We start from the raw sequence: 15,752 nt of genomic DNA, 5'->3' as shown, positions 1-15,752 counted from the left end.
GTTCTGAGACCTCTTCTGGGTGTCCTGTCTCAGATGAAACACACTGTGTTATGGGAATTCTGTTTATTTTTCCTGCAAAACCTGCAAAAATCTGTGTGTGGCAGTTTTACCACAAATTGTACACTGCTGTTTCTTTTGTGATTATGCTTGTCTAAAAGACTGTATACTTCTGTCTGCTATAAACCTTACCTCTGTAACGGTATATGGACATGCTTTGTCTGGTATCAGAAGTGGAAAAGTACCAGGAGGAAACCAGGAAGTATTCAGTTCCTAAGCTGTCTTTGTAAGACCATCCTCTGAAATACTGTGGTTTATTATCAGCTAGGAAAATTGTGCTCAGATGAAAGCACTGCTAAAACTCTGGTGGCTGAATCCTGGATGAAGATACCACTCTCCACTCTGAGATCTTTCAGTGATTCTTGTGCTCCCAGTAAAACCTGCAACCATTTACTTAGAGCTTGCCCTCATTGCTGTCCCGGACTGCATCAGTGGTGCTGCTGCAGCTGCCACTTCAGGCCCTGTGTGACAACTCTGGTTCATGCAGGAGATGCCAAACACATCCAAAGGATGCTACTACAGAGCACATGTGTGGGCTTTCTCAGCTGTGCTTACCACAGCTCCGTTCATCATCCTCATCGCAAAATTCGGAAAAATTTACCAGGATTCTTCTTCTATAACTGAAGAGCAATCTGTTTTACTGATCTCTCTAGCCACGTCATCCCTTCTTTAACACCATTTCCACATCCCTATTGTGATTTTACTTTTGGATAGAGCCTGCCTCGGGGCCGAGCGTGGTGGTCTCAGTGATTGTGACAGGCGGAGTGGAACTGGAAACCAGACAGCGCAGCTCTCGGGCTCGCCAAACGCACCTGCGGGCGCCAAGTCGCGGCGCTGTCGGCCGGGCCAGGTGTCCCCGAGCAGCCGGGGCTGGCGGGGCGGGGCGGAGCGGGGCGGCCGCCCGGCCCACCCGCGTTATGGCCGGGGCGGGGAGCGGCAGGGCCGGGCCAGAGCCAGCACAGCCCGGCCCTGCCCTGCGCGGGGCCACCGCCAGCCCGGACGGACCAGGTGAGCGGGGTCGGGGGCGAGCGGCGCTTCCCCGGGGGGCGAGCGGGGAAGGGAAGGTGCGCTGGCTCCGCACCGGGGGCTGGATCCTGCCGGGAGTGCCCGGCGCTGCTTTCCGCTCCTTTATTTTGGATTTATTTCGCTTTAGACATTAGGGCTAGTATGCTTTGGGTTTGGGTGTTTGTTTTTGGTGGTTTGTTTGTTTTTTTTGTTTTGTTTTTAATACGTTTACTTTTTTGTTGCACTTTGGAACTGCAGATGTGACATTGTTACTCTCGGAATCGCTTATTTTGTAAACACGAGAAAGACAAAGCACTCTAAATAAGAAGCTTTCTCCCAACGAGGAAGGAAAAGGTCTCAGAGCACTGGTTGCTGTAGAGGGACCCTGCGGAACTCGCAGAGCCTTGTTAAAGGGTGTTGCTGTGGCGCGAACTGTTTGCTCTTACAGTCAGCGCCTGTGTTCAGTAAAACTGGGGAGAGTAACCCTCATTTCGTGTTCTCCCTGCATGTCCGATGTGTATGCATGCCACTTCTTGCCCTTGCAGAGAAGCCTCTGATGCTGATTTTTTGGATCTGTTCCTCTGGATTTTGCTTTTAAGGAGTGTATTTGAAATTCTTTTATGACACTGTTTTTGCTGGAACTGCCGAGTTACTTCTAAGAAATGTTTGAAAACGTTTCGTGGTGCTGGATTTGATCTCTTAGAGTCTGAGAAAACTTTAAGGCTGCTTTGATGTGATCCTCCTGATCATCCTTTTTTGGTGAGGTTGAGAGAGTTTTTTGATTGCTGTTCGTAACCTTTACCTTCTGGCTATTATATTATCTTCGGCAAACATAATTGCTTTCCTTCGCTTGATTATTAATAATGGAAGATAGCAAGGCCTGTTAATGCAGCTGCAGAGGGCTTGGACTTTCATAAATACACCTTGGTATCTCCATTAAATCTAAGAAGGTTTAACTAACATGTAAGGAAGTTTAAAAAAGAAAAAGCATACATGAAGACTGTGTGTTTGCAGAAAAAAACGTGTATGCCAAAGAAATTGTAGGAAAGATAAGCTTGTTCTCAGGCAATGGGTATAGTTTGGCATGCTGGATGAGGGTATAAAAGGAGAGAAAACACACTTCTTAAAGCAGTCCTTTGCAGGGGCAGAGCTGAGACTGGAGCTCATCCCATGGTCCTATGTATGTCATACCGATGTGAGACAGAACCAAGTGTTGGTTGTGGTGCTTCCCTGTCCCTCCTGTGTCCTGGGTACCTGCTTCTGTCTACAACTACCCTTTCCACTGCCCTGAGCTTCTGTCAGTGTGGTTTGCCCATGGTTGTAAATATTTTGATCAGCATCATCCTCTCCTTTACTTACATAGTTATAAACACAGAAATATTGACATGCATGTAATGTGAAAGTCTCCAGATAAGGCCAGGTAATGCTGGGTTCTGTCTCCTATGGCTGTTGCTTCCTGGATAGTGCTGTGCTTTGGGTGAATTCAGGCTTTATATATACTCGAAGGATGAGACACACCATCAACATGAATGTATTTACTGCAGGTAGAGCTGCCTTACAACAACTGCCAGACCGTGTTAGAGCACTACACAAAATGTAGTCTTGGGATGAAACGTGTGTGTTCTCTCTAGGGGATAGAAACCATCAGACAGTGGCCAAGGTTGTCCTTGGTTGCCTGGCAGTGGCAGAAGTAAAGAAATTATTCTATTTCACCCCAGGCAGGATGTGGGGTGCAGAAGCAGTTGGGGCCTGCTGTTGTGGCTAGGATTCTTCAGGGTGAAAGCTGTTACTGGTTGCACCTTTTTTTTTTATTTTTGTCTCAAGTTTCTATCAGGAACAATTTTTGGATTGCTGAGCATGGAGTAGACTCGGCAAGGATTGATCGTAATTGCCTGAAACTTGAAAAGAAACTGTTGAGGATAATCATTAGCAAAATTTAATGATATTGTAACTGTTCATGTTTATGTCGATATTCTGGATGTTGGTGGTTAATGTACCCCTTCTCTGGGAAGTTTCAGGCAAGAAGTAAGGAGAGGAATTGAGCATGTAAAGTGCAAACCCCATCAACTCCTCATAAGAGGATCGAGTCGGTGCAAGGGAGGATCCCATTCATCCCTTTCCTGGGGCTGGGAACTTCCTTTTCCTGGGGGATAATGGATAGTGGGATGGGAACAGCACTGCACAGCAGAGGTGTGGCAGCCTTTGAAGAGGAAAGAAAGGATTTAAAGCTTGTTCTCCTGTCTGCACAACAGTTTTAAAAACTGAAATCCTGCTTTTTTGGCAACAGGTTGATGTGAAGAACCAAACAAAAAGAAACAGCTGAAACACTAGACAAAGGAGGTGATTTGCATGACGTGTCACTCGGCAGTATAGTTCAGATAAAATAAAACATAAAGTGTTCTACTGACTAACTGCTTTGCCTTTTCTCTCAGGGCAGGGTAGAGGCAGTTGTTCTGCTTCCTTCTCTCACTCTAATACTGTCTTTTCCTCACGTCCGAGGCAGTCCCCTGATCAGATCAGTAACCTCCCTTCCTCCTCCTCCGTTCGCTGATCGCTCGTTTCCGCTCCCCGCCCCCTGTCCGGGTGGTCTCGGGGGCTTGCAGGGGGTCACTCAGCCTGGGGGAAGCAGCCCCTGCCTTGCACTGCTCTCGGTTCTGCAATTGTGTTCCTCTGAGCAGACCTCAGCCGGCCGAGTAGCGCTTTCAGGATTTGCCTTTGAGCCTCTTCTCCTTTTTCATGACGCGTGTGGCTGTAACCTGCGTGATGATAACCCATGTTACCAGGAAAGCACTGGAGGAGGCAGCGAGGGGTGTCAGTACAGACAGGGAGGTTGGGCTGCTGGAGCATCGCTTCTCGCAGTCTCCCCTTCCTGAGAATCAACAGCTGCCTCTCGAATTTTGTAAACAAGCAGAAGCGAGATCATTTTTGCGGGAAGATTTTAGCTAGTTGCTAAGAAAAAAAAAAAGACAGGAGCAGAAGGTGCAGATTCGGGATCGTTCTGTCATGAGGTTGCACCTCGGAGCACCATCCCCGCCTTGGTGGCAGCCGGGAGAGGAACTGAACTGACGCTTCCTTTGTCTCTTCATTGTGCAGAATGACACTCAGTTTTAGTTTCTGCCAGTTCCGGGGCATGTGAAGTACACTAAAGTGGTGCTTCTATTGTTTGCTGGCCCTGAGGAAAGCTGTGAAATACCATGGGAGTCAAGTCTCATCTACTCAGGGTTGGCTGTAGGGCCTGAGGGTAAATGGGGCGAGGGCGCAGCCCCGGGAGCCTGACCTGCCGCTTATGGACACGGCTTCAACAGCCTGCAAAGCCCCTCCCACTCCAGCTAAAGCAGCTTCATCTGCGTCGTTCCTCCGAGGCTCCAATCCTACTGATTGATTTCGGAGGTTTGCTGGGGTTTTTTCGCCGTTGGTTTGCACAGCAGCTTTTTTTCATTGGGTCGATTTCAAATATAGATATATAACAAAGTAACCTAGGAAATGCTTTTTAAATAATGATTATCTTGGGGGTAATGACACTTGCATTAAGAGGTTCTTGCATTATTGATGCAATTTGGAAACTGAAGAGTAGTCTAGAGGAAATGAACAGTAAAATTCTGACCCATCATTTGTGGTGTGGGTGTTCCACTTCCCTGGAATTCTGTATTTCTGCAGGGAGGAGCTGGAGATAGGCTGAAGGTCTCAACAGATGTTTAAACACTAGGATGTTTCAAGGGCAGCAATTATGTATTTGGCCTTTGGGTCCTTGCAGGTTGTTTGGGCAATAATCATTTGGTGGCCTGTGCACCCACATCCAGCACTAGCAGTCTGGGAAGGAAAACCTGGGGGTGAGCTGCAGCCTCCCTTTGAGAGGTTATCAGATAGTGGAGGGATGGAGGCACAGAGAAAACAAAACAACCTGCGTTTAAATCCCTGGGGTGGTTTCAGCTGCAGGGAAGGGCTCTATTACAGTTTTCTGGAAAAAGCAAGTAAGGCTGTGCATGCTGCGTTCCATGGCTGTGTTCCTTACCCCGATGGCTCTGTGCCTGATCTGATCACAGACTCCTTTGTGTGGGACGAAGGAAAATGGAGAACCTTGACCTGATAGTTTCTCTTGAATATTAAACCATGTTGGTCCTTTGCCATGCCTCATGAGCAGCATATGACTTGGGAAGTGGCGGGGCATTAAGAGCTAAGGCTGATCCCAAGAAGGAAAGCAAAGTACATGTTGGTGCTACTCAGAGGAGTAGGAGCCTCTAGCAATGAGTCTCTGTCCTACTCAGCTGTGTGTAGCAAGCTCCATGTCACATCAGTGGTGGTGTATTTGTCCCATGGTGGAGGACAGACTGCCAGATGGTGTGGAGTCACAGCTGCCTGCTGCAATTGCAGACTTTAATGGCTAACAGTAAAAACAAAATAAAAGATTTCTGAGAATTGGAGTGTGAACCTCTGCTTCCAAAAGGCTGTTTATATAGTTGACTGTTGGGATAAGGAGGCTTGTAGCCAATTCAGCACCTGATGTTCACCTTGCCTTCCCATTGCTGGTTTTGGCCAGAGTGGGAGGGATGGTGTATTCTGTCACGGCATCTCTACCATGGGGAGTCATGCTGTGTTCCTTCAAGCACAACTGTGCATCTTAAAACATTTCCAGGAGCACTGCTTTTCCCAAGCTTTCAAATGCTTTGCCACTTGCCATTTAAGAAACTATCCAGAAAACTGTGTCCAGGAAATAAACATTTGATCTTGCCTGTCCTGTTGGGGAGGAATGTTTTTTGTATGTCAGTACTTGTTTAATGTTTGCTTTGTTTACATTGCACAGCCAGTCACGCTGATCGAGGCCCTCTGGCGATATGGACTATATTGTTTTATGAGCTCCTGCCTTGTCAGTGACTGGTGGCTTTCCCATCATGATATGATTTCAGAAGGCTGGTCAAAGACATTTCCTTGTTTTCAGTTACATAGGTTACTTGATTAAAATAAATCACAGTCATAACTGCAACTTCTTGACAATTACCTGAAAGGGTAAATGAAACTATCAAAAAGAAATATAAAAGAATTTCCTGTTTACAAATTTTATACCTGTTACTGGGATGCAAATACATCATTTAGATCTTCTCACCCAGCTCAGCAAGGCAATGCCTATCTGTTCAGTGGCATGTTGAGACCAGGAGCTCTGCTGACAGCAGCCAGGAAAGGCAAAATTTGCTCATCTGTAGAGGTTGTGGCTTTATTTCTTCCAATATTTGGAGAAAATCTAGCAGTGGGTATGATAAAATGTGGTGAGAGTCTTTTCATGGAGGCTCTTTGTGATGGAGACTGGTAGGAGGACTTCTTAAAATGATTTCAAGCTATTTCAAGTGGTGGGGTTTTCATTTTACTGGTAGAGGAGAGGCAAAATAGAGTGAATAATTGTATTGATGCTCTGCTTTATGGAAAATGTTTGAAAAGTGATCTTACATAGGTCTCAGTTTCTGAATATACTTGTTCTTTTTCCTATGCAAAAGGGCAGCTTTTCTCTGTCTCAGGAACAGTTTCCTAAAAGTTATTCTCGCCAATGTTTAGAATGCAAGTTCCAGAGTAGGAGTATCTTTATATATTTGTGCAGCTCCACTTTCTTCTGATATGTTATTTTTTACAATGTATTTTTTCTCCTCCCTGATACCAGATTTAGACTGAAAAGGTCTCTCCCTGGGGACGTGTGATGCACTGCAGTGTCTTTTATGCACAATAGTAGAGTCTTCAGGACAGAAACTCACTGCTGGACCCAGGCTAGGCTGAATCTGGCAGGGCAGCTGCCCAGGCACTGCCGGCAGCATCCCATGGTCATGGTGTCATCGTACTGCTGCCTGCACAGTCAGTTTTTCACGTGTTCACCTTTCTCACTCTTCCATCCCCCAGGTTTTCCAGGTAGACAAACCACATCTGAAAATCCTCCCAGAGGAATAAAATAAGAAAAAAGGTAGTGCTGAGCTATCTTGGCATTTATCACAGCCCGTGAGGGAAAAACTAGTTTTGCTGGACACTCACTAGACTGGTAGAGTTGGCGTCTGGGATCCTAATCAGATTTGTTCTTAAACATTTTTGTGTAGCTGCCTTGCCTCTTCCCTGGTGCAGATCCTGAGGAGGAGTGTGCTCTCTGGTACCCCACTGATGTGGCACTGTTTAGGCTGGGATCTCCTGGCCACCCAGACCAGGGTGAACCCACCAGATGTGCATGCCTCTGGTTTCCCAGTGCTGTGGCATGACTTGTTCTAGACTTAGGGCTGAGGCAGGCAGACATGCAGGCTTACTTAAGGATTCTTAGCTGTGTAACACCAGGTTTCACACAAAACACTGGCCTAGATAAAAGTAACAAAGGCATTGTTGCACATTTCCCTGCCTTTGTTTTCTTAGTCATCTCAAATTTGTCTTGGTAGTGGGTCTGATCCAGCTTCATAAGGTCATGTAACTATTAGCATGTGGCCAAGGAGGTAAATTGAATCAAAATGACCTTTCATGAAAACCCTCACTGCCATTTCTGTGTGTGATGTTTGCTCTGCTTGTGTGTCCCGTTCCCTCTGTGTTTGCAGTTAAGTAGATACAGCTCTTCGGGGTAGTGACTGCTCTAATACAATGCTTAGTACAATTTTCTATTAAACATGTGCTTCTATATTGATTTTTATTTTTATACCTGAAAAACATACATCCCTCAAGACTTGTCTGCTGTTTTTCAACTGTAACAGTTGATTTCTACCTTCCTTGAAAACTTGAGTCGCCTGTTCCCTTGCTTTGGTCTGTGTTGATTTTTGAGCATTAGCACAGCAGACGTAAATAGCAGCAACAGCGTCTGTGATTCTGGACAGCTCTGTCCTGTTCTGTGCCCTCCCAGCACATCACTGGAGCTGTGGCTCTCGAAATCACAACGCTCTAAATAGTTTTGTTGACGTGGAAGTAGGCACGAAATGAAGCCTCGCACACGTGCCTGTGCTGGCGCTGCGGTTTTGCAGGCATTAAAACACAATATGACTCCTTTTGCCATTTGACTGGCTGCGAACGCAGAGTGGATGTGCTGAGCAAGAAAGACTAGTTTGTGCACACATGATAATCAGGGAGAGCAATTAAACTCCCTGTAGGTCCATTTTCTCATTAGCTGACTATGAGTGATGTGTTGTCTGCAGTAGATTTGCTGGACTGTTGGTATTGTAAGTGTTTTAGAGGCTAAAAAGAATTTTTCTCCTAGAAGTCTAAAGTATATAATCAGTGATATTTTCCACACTTTCATCTGAGAGGATGTGATGGAGGATTTGTATAACATGTGGTGTCCAAAGGTTTTGGAGTGTTTATCAAAGTGGCTCCTGTCCCTGAAACCACTGTGCAGGCTGTGGGGTGTGCTCTGGCTGTATCACAGGTTTGGTTACATGTATGGGGATTACCTGTTCATCAGTGCAGGAGACCACACAGATCTCTCTAAAACAGCAGCTCACAGTGGGGATAGTTGTGCTGCCAGGATTGAACTGAGGAGAGGTCTGCAAGGTAAAGTGGCAGCACTTTCTGTTTTGTCAAGCAGTTTGGTTATGTATTCTCTGTTCTACAAGTAGTTCAGTTAGGCAAGAAAAAGCAAATCTATGCAATGTGTATATTTATATAGTTCTTATCCTATAGACTTTGGTTAAACAAATTAAGGCAATTTCAGCTTGAGAGCCAAAAACTAACCATTAGCTTTAGTATTGATGGAGCACTTGCCTTCTGGTGGAGACTGAATATGGCTTTGCTTGCAAGCAGCATTCATGAACGCTGAGTGTGGATTCAAATCCTTTGCCTGGGTCTCCTTTTCACCAAAAGCAGAATGAACTGCTTGCAGGGAGATGTTCTAGTTTTGGGGCAGGCACAGTGCCAGCGGGTGTGCCACCTCTTGCCTGTTGCTGGATTTGATCAGGGAAGCCAGGCTGGCTGTCCTCAGCCTGCTGAACCCCTGCAGCTCCCTCTGGGTTTGTATCCAGAGGTGTGAACATGGCTGGTCCTCACCCTGCTGCTGCAAAGGAGGTTTTCTTTGCTTTTTAATGGAATTCAAGAGCATTTCTTTGTTGCTTAGCAGAAAATGAGAATTTTCTTTGCTTCTGTGTCAGATACAGAGCATGTTCTGTTTCTTAAATTATTTCAGTAAATTGTATATCTTTTGGTCACTAATTGATACTGATGCGTGTTCCTAATGATGTCTCAATCACAAACCTTTTGTGTGATATCTAATTGAAATATACTCAAGTAATTAGAGTGGGATGTTTAAAAATATGCATAGGAAATGTCAGGCAGTGTGACTGTGCACTGAGATAGCCAGAAAATAAATCTGACCTGATAAAAAAGTGTCTGTGATAAGTGGGTGCCTCACAGTACTGGCGTGAGGATCTGATTCTGACCCTGCCATCTTCATCTTGCTGTAATACTGGCAGATGAAATATTTTCAGAGGATAATTTTTTCTTTGCAAATACATGTATGCCTCATAAATTTCCATGGTTATAGATCTCTCAGTAATGTGAAATGTTTTCCCCTATTGAAAATGTTGATTAGGGGAGGAAACACAGTGAACTAATTGTTCTGAGTAACACTTGAGCCACATAAATATTTCAGAGGATTTCTGTAGCCTTAAAAGGCTCGAAGTGGCACATGAACAAACTTACCCATAATTGTGCCTGAAGTTTTGTGATGTGAGAGGAGGCTGAAAAAGGGAGAACTTTTCAAAAGTGCCTGGGGATTTACATATGTATAACTTCTTTGTAGTAGTATGACACTGTATAAGCCCATTTGCCTTGTAGATGAGACTTAAGATGCTTAGACACAAGACACATGTGAGATTTCTCATGTTTTGGTATAAATATTTTCTGCCAATATGAAATAAATCCTGGGATAAATTCACAGGGGATGTGGCAGCATGAAAGTTATGGCAGAGGGGGAGCTTCAGTCTTGAAAAACTCTGAAGAAGGAGCTGAGTGGCAGAGCTCGAGAACCAGTGCTGAAAAGGACAGAAAGTTCCCTGTTCAACCATAGATTGTACTTCATCTGGGAAATACATCACCTTACTGTGTGACTGGGCATGTTTGGCAAGAATAGGATGAGATGTATGAAGTGTTGCCTCAGCTGTCCAAGAACAGAGTTCCCAGCCTTGGCTAGTGGAAGGGTGACAAAGGCAGCTGGAGCCTGGAGTGGTCAGTACAATGGTTCTGTGCTGGGGACCATAAAACATTGAATAGATAATATCTGGTTTCTGGCTCAAGCCAGCTAGCTTGTTGACAAGCTAAATTTTTAGAGATATTTGATACTAGTAGAGTTCATTGTCTAAGAAGGAGTAAGGGCAGCGATTCAGGTGACAAATCGGGGAGTGATTTAGGAATACTAAGATGCATTTTTAAAAGGCATGAGGTTTTTTGTTTGTACTTGGAAATTTAGAGGGGAGGAGGAAAGAACACCAGAGGCAACTTGTAACTCCTCTTGCTCTCTACTTCATTTATGTTACTTGTATTAGAAAATTTAAGGTTTGATTTATGAATAAGCCTGCACCATTTCTTGTGTTCTCCTCTGAGCTAATGTTTTTTCCCATCTTTTTCTTTTGCTTGTTATGCCCTTCCCTTTCCTTTTCTTACCTTACTTGTTATACTTTTACTGATTTGCGTTTTGATTCTCACTGTCCTTTCATAAATTTTTTTGCAAAAACAGCTACTCCATGCTGCCCACTAAAAGGAGTGGGGGTTTTTCATAGGCAGTTAAACTGTGGAACTCCTTGTCACAGGGTACTGAGTGGGCTAAAAGATTATGTGAGCTCAGGGAGATCCTGCAAAAACTCATAGGCGGTTAATAAATACTACTATGTGACTTTTAGGTTGTCAGTTCTTTAAACCAGGATGCTGGAAATATGTTGAGGGTAAGCACCACTGTGTATTCACCTTGTACTTAACTCTGACCTAGGCAGCTCCAACTGGTTAGCACTGTTGGACTGAGCAAAGTTATCCTGATGTTCCTCTAATTCACTGCAAGAGTCCTCTGTGATGCCCCTTCATGCTTCCCTGTCCCTTTAATCCAGCCCATCTGGTACATGTGAAGACTGTCATATCCGGGGAAACCAACACTTGCTACTGGAGGTGATGTGTTGTGTACTTGGTTCCAGGGAAGGGGCACTTGGATTGGAGCAGGGCTTTGGGATTTGGCACATGTGCCTGTGCTCTGGGTTCTGGCAGTGCAGGGGTTGCTGGCAGTGACTTTGCAAGCAGCTGAGCAGTGCTGTGACACGGTGCCACCGCTGGTACAGAAACAACCCGGTTTGTAAGCTGACAGTTCACACAGAAAGCAATTGGCAGACTGAAAGCAAGACAAGATGCTGGGTGTCACCCCCAGGCTGGTGCTGTCTCACTGACTGCAGCTGTGCCATGGGCTGGCTCGGGTCTGGGCTCTCAGCTGCACATGGAGGGATGTCACAGCTCATGCCACCATGGGTCTCTCACCTGGTCCCACCATGTTTGTCTGGTGAGAGGCTGTGGTGTCCTGCCCTGGCAGGGGCAGGTGTGCAGGTCTGGCTCCCAAACTTGCTTTGGTCGCAGTGTATCCTGTGGTTTGGTGTGAACAAGGAAATGAAGCTGTGCACACAGTCTGTAGACTCACCATGAGTTTACATTTCAGTAGAGGTTGCACCTCCACTATACAGCATGTCCTGGTGCTGGAGATGCCTCTGCTTCTCCCCAGGAGTGGGGCTCGGTGCCCAGAACAGGCTGATGCAGCTCTGGTGCACAGCATAGCTTGGACTCTTCTAGCCCTCAGCCTTGGTGATGCCATGGGCCCACTCTGCCCAGTGCTGCAGACTTTTCCCCCACTGACTTTTCCCCCTGCTGTGACACCACTTTTCCTTGCTGATTCTATGCCCTTCTTGTGCTGTTCTTGTGGCCTGGATAGCTTGGCCACGGTGGGTGCTTGTGAGAATCTCACTTTTCCTGCTCTCCCTTCCTTGTAGGCTTCTTGGTTTGTGCTGGAGATAACCAAAGCAATAACAGGCACTTGAATACTTGATGGCATTAGCCAATACTGTATATGCAGAGGAACTCAATCACTGGGCAACACTTGCACCTGATTATCATGCACTAATTATCACCATCGTCTTCATCCTTTCCTGGGAACAGCTTCCAGAGGAGGATGCTTGTCTGGAACCTCTCATTGCCTGCCCAGGCTTGCCATGACCTGGGGAGAGTTTTCTATCTCTTGTAATGTTCCTTGAAAAAAAAGAAAAAAGAGTTGGAAAAGTGAGATTTTGTAAGCAGACTGAAGTCTTGGACTCTGTGAAACAGTGTGAGGGGAGGTGTGCTGGTCTTGGGACAGCTTTGTGCCATTCCCAGCCTTGTCCCGAGGAAGTTACTTTACCACTGAGTGCTGGTATGTTTTGCTCCCACTGAAGTCTTTTTTACAAGAGGTAGGATGAAACATGGTCCTTTTCATGTGATTGTGCACCCTCTGCCTTTGGACAAACCCCAGTGAGTGCTGTCCCCTGGCAGCTGACACACTACAGCCCAGTACAGACTCCTGTGTTCCCTGAAAAGGGAAGGACCCTGGTTAGCTCATTCTGGGCAATTGGGAGCAATAAGTTTATGCATCAATCATGGCAAATACTGGATTTCCAGTGAAAGGGGATCTTGATTCCTGTGTTTGCTAGAATAAGCCACAGGGTATTGCCATATATTCTTCAGTATAACTATAAACCTGTTGAGACAGGTACCTAATGTATCCACATAGTTCCATAACCTGAACCTTTTGTTGTTGCTGTAAGTGTACCTGTCCTCTTGCATGAACAGTGGAAAATACTGGACTGTAGGAAGTCCTCATTTTTTCGATGTACTATACAGTCTGCTGATGACTTAGTTTCCCTCTCACCCCTTACAGTGCAGGGCGGGTTTGTGCTGCTTGGGCAGCATTTCCTTCAAACACAGCATGCAGCTCACTAGAGTACCAGAAGGGCACCCACAGCATTTGGGTGCAAGGTGTTCACTGCTGAGACTGCTTGGAAATAGCTGCTGCTGTGTAAACTCATCCTGTTTTAATCCAAAGTAATTTGGATACACTGACAAGCAATAGGAATTTTCCTTGTTGTATTTTGCTTACATTATAATTAGGCTTTTACTGGACATGGTTGGGCAATGTCCTGGTCTCCATTAACCTCCAAATCACTCCAATATGTGGGCACTCCCCTGCAGCCTCCAAGAGCGTAATGTTTATACCACAAGTCCTCCGTGTTGACATGTCATATGCATGTTGCAACCTCTCTGAGTTTCAACGTTAATTGAAATACCAGTATTAATTGTGGAAAGTTAGTCATGCAAACTAAGCTGGAAAGGGAAGCTCTTGGAACCCACTGTTTTGTAACTATGTGTTTTGTAAGAGCTTAACTCGGTGACGCAGGAGGAGTGCTGGGATGCTCAGCAGTGCTGGAATCCTGTGTGCACTGGGGTCCAAGGGCCAGAAAGTGCTTTGGAAAGGAACTGAAGGTAGGAGCAGTGATGTGCTTGGTGCTTGGGTATCTTGGAGATGTGCCAGGGAGGTGCTGTAGTGTTGGGACACCCTTGGGAGCCAAGTGCCCACAGTTCCTCACCTTGAACAGGGCTAGATAATGCAGGGAGTGGAGGGTCCCAGTGCCTTCATACTCAATAGATGAGAGCAAGGGACCATGTTTTTTCTCCTCTTGAGAAAAATTTGGAGGTGTCAGCAGAAGACCAGGTGAAGCTGAGGAGTTTATCTGCATGGCTTCCTTAGAGAAGGAAAGAAATGCAATTGAGTGGAACAAATTTGGAAACCAGGACATTTGAAAGTGAGTCACTTAAAAAGAGTTTCTGGTATTGTTTCTAAATCCAGAAAAAGCCCAGAAAACAATCAAAATTTCAGATGTCCACATTCCTTTTAGAAGTCAAAATGAAAGACCTAACTAGGAGCAAAACCCATCTGAAGGCAGCTGCTCCTGTGGTACTGGAACCTTGCTCTCTCTTTGAGGAAAGACCTCGTTTTCCAGGCAAGTGTAATTAGTGCTGTCCTGTTCATTGACCATAGTGGTACCTTCTGAAAGCAGCTTCTCCAGGCAGGGTTGTTTCCAGGCTAAGGAGGCCAGAAGGAAGATTTTCTCCTTGCTGGAACACTGAAGCCTTCAGAGCAGTTTTCCTTCAGCATGAGCTCTGTGCCTGCTCACTGGAGCAGTCTGTTGTGTCAAAAGGAAATCGTTGATAGACAGATTTCATGGAGTCTGTCACCCTGCCATAGCCATTTGGACTTCTTTTTCCAGGAAGTGACATTAATTAAAAATGAGACAGGATTTCTGTGATAATGTTGAGCTGGTCAGAATGGATAACTTCCCCCAAACTGCTATTTTAAGGGTATTTTTAGAGGTATGGAGTAGACTTAAATAAAAATAGGTTGTATACATACATAGAGAAATTATGATGCCGCTGATATACCCTCAAGCAAATAACTGCAGTAGGGGTTTTTGTTACATTTCATGGAGAACTTAAAAAATTCCTTCTGCATGTATTGTGCTCTTTGTAGTTGACTTGTTACAGATGCTTTGTAGGTCACTTGTTACAGATGACATTTGGGGTCTCTTTCAGTACACATTGGTCAATCATTCTGAAAAAAGTGTGGTAAAAAAAAGATATTTTTGCTTTGAAGTGTTAAATGAGTCTATTATTTTCATGATGCTTCTGTGGTTTATTTTATTCATATCTTAATTTAGTGCATTCCTAAACAAACAAAAAAAATCATATTGGGAAAAGATAAATAATGCATGTTGAAATACAGGAAGGTTGAAGGGTAATGTGTCAAGTGGTTGGAGTTTCCTAAAGAGCCTGAAAATATCACCACCTTACGTCATTGTACGTTCATTCTGTAAATACCCCCAGGCAAAAGTTTTGCTGGCTCAAGCAGAAGAGAGATACTGCCTGTACTGTCCCTCGTCTTTAGTGTAGTGGGAATCTCATGCTGCTCAGCTTTCTGTGTCTCTGGTTTGCTGCTGTGAAGTACTGGCTGCCTTCATCAGGCACAGTAGGAGGCCCCCAAGGAGCTCAGGGCAGGGTGCACCTTTAGTGGTCTCTGGGGTTCATGCTGGTAGGCAGCTGTCTGAGTCCCAGGGTCAGTTCAGAACCCAGGATAGCATCTGGAAAGCATCCTTGCAGACAGCCAGTAATTGCATTTGGAAGGCAAAGCATTGATGAAGAGGAAGGCTGGGAGAGCTGGGGCCTGGGTTTGGGTTTGGTGTGAGTGTTTGCTGTAGGCTTCCCATGTCAACACTGCTCAGCCTGCGAGTGCCTCCAGCTGCGCCTGCAAGTGGGGAGAGCATCTGCTCCTTTGGAAGGACTGCCAAGGGTAAAGAGTTACTCCTCATATGAGCAACATGAAGAAGTGGCCACACCAGCACAAACTGAAATAACCAAACTCCACCTTTGCCTTTGACAAGGTTCAAATGAAGTGCTGGGAGCTGCTGACATCCTGCTGTACATGCACCATAAAACTTGGCCATTCAGTCTCCAATCCTGTTCATTGTGTTTCATTTTTGCAATTTTCAGAGGAGCCCAAGAGGCAAAGGGATGTGTCAGTGCCCTCACCCCTGCAGTGATACAACACAGTGCCAATACAGACCTTAGCTGAGCTGCAGGAGAGCCACAGGCTTCCTATTGCTGCTGCTCTGCATCCCCTCCTCTCCGAGCTGTCCTCGCTT

General features: G+C 45.5%; 1 protein-coding gene across 1 annotated transcript in view; it reads left to right on the top strand.

Moving 5' to 3' along the window:
• The first annotated feature begins 952 nt into the window (after positions 1–952).
• CARHSP1 (calcium regulated heat stable protein 1) overlaps positions 953–15,752 on the top strand; it is a 34,725-nt gene continuing 19,925 nt past the window's right edge. Inside the window, exon 1 of the mRNA XM_071570689.1 lies at positions 953–1,065. Coding sequence (XP_071426790.1) covers positions 975–1,065 — 91 coding nt within the window. The 5' untranslated portion in view covers positions 953–974. The remainder of the gene's footprint in view (positions 1,066–15,752) is intronic.

Source organism: Pithys albifrons, chromosome 16, assembly GCF_047495875.1.
Source record: "Pithys albifrons albifrons isolate INPA30051 chromosome 16, PitAlb_v1, whole genome shotgun sequence".
Taxonomy (NCBI): Eukaryota; Metazoa; Chordata; class Aves; order Passeriformes; family Thamnophilidae; genus Pithys; species Pithys albifrons.
The sequence above is the reverse complement of the archived record's forward strand: the minus strand, read 5'-3'. Positions and strand labels throughout refer to the sequence as shown.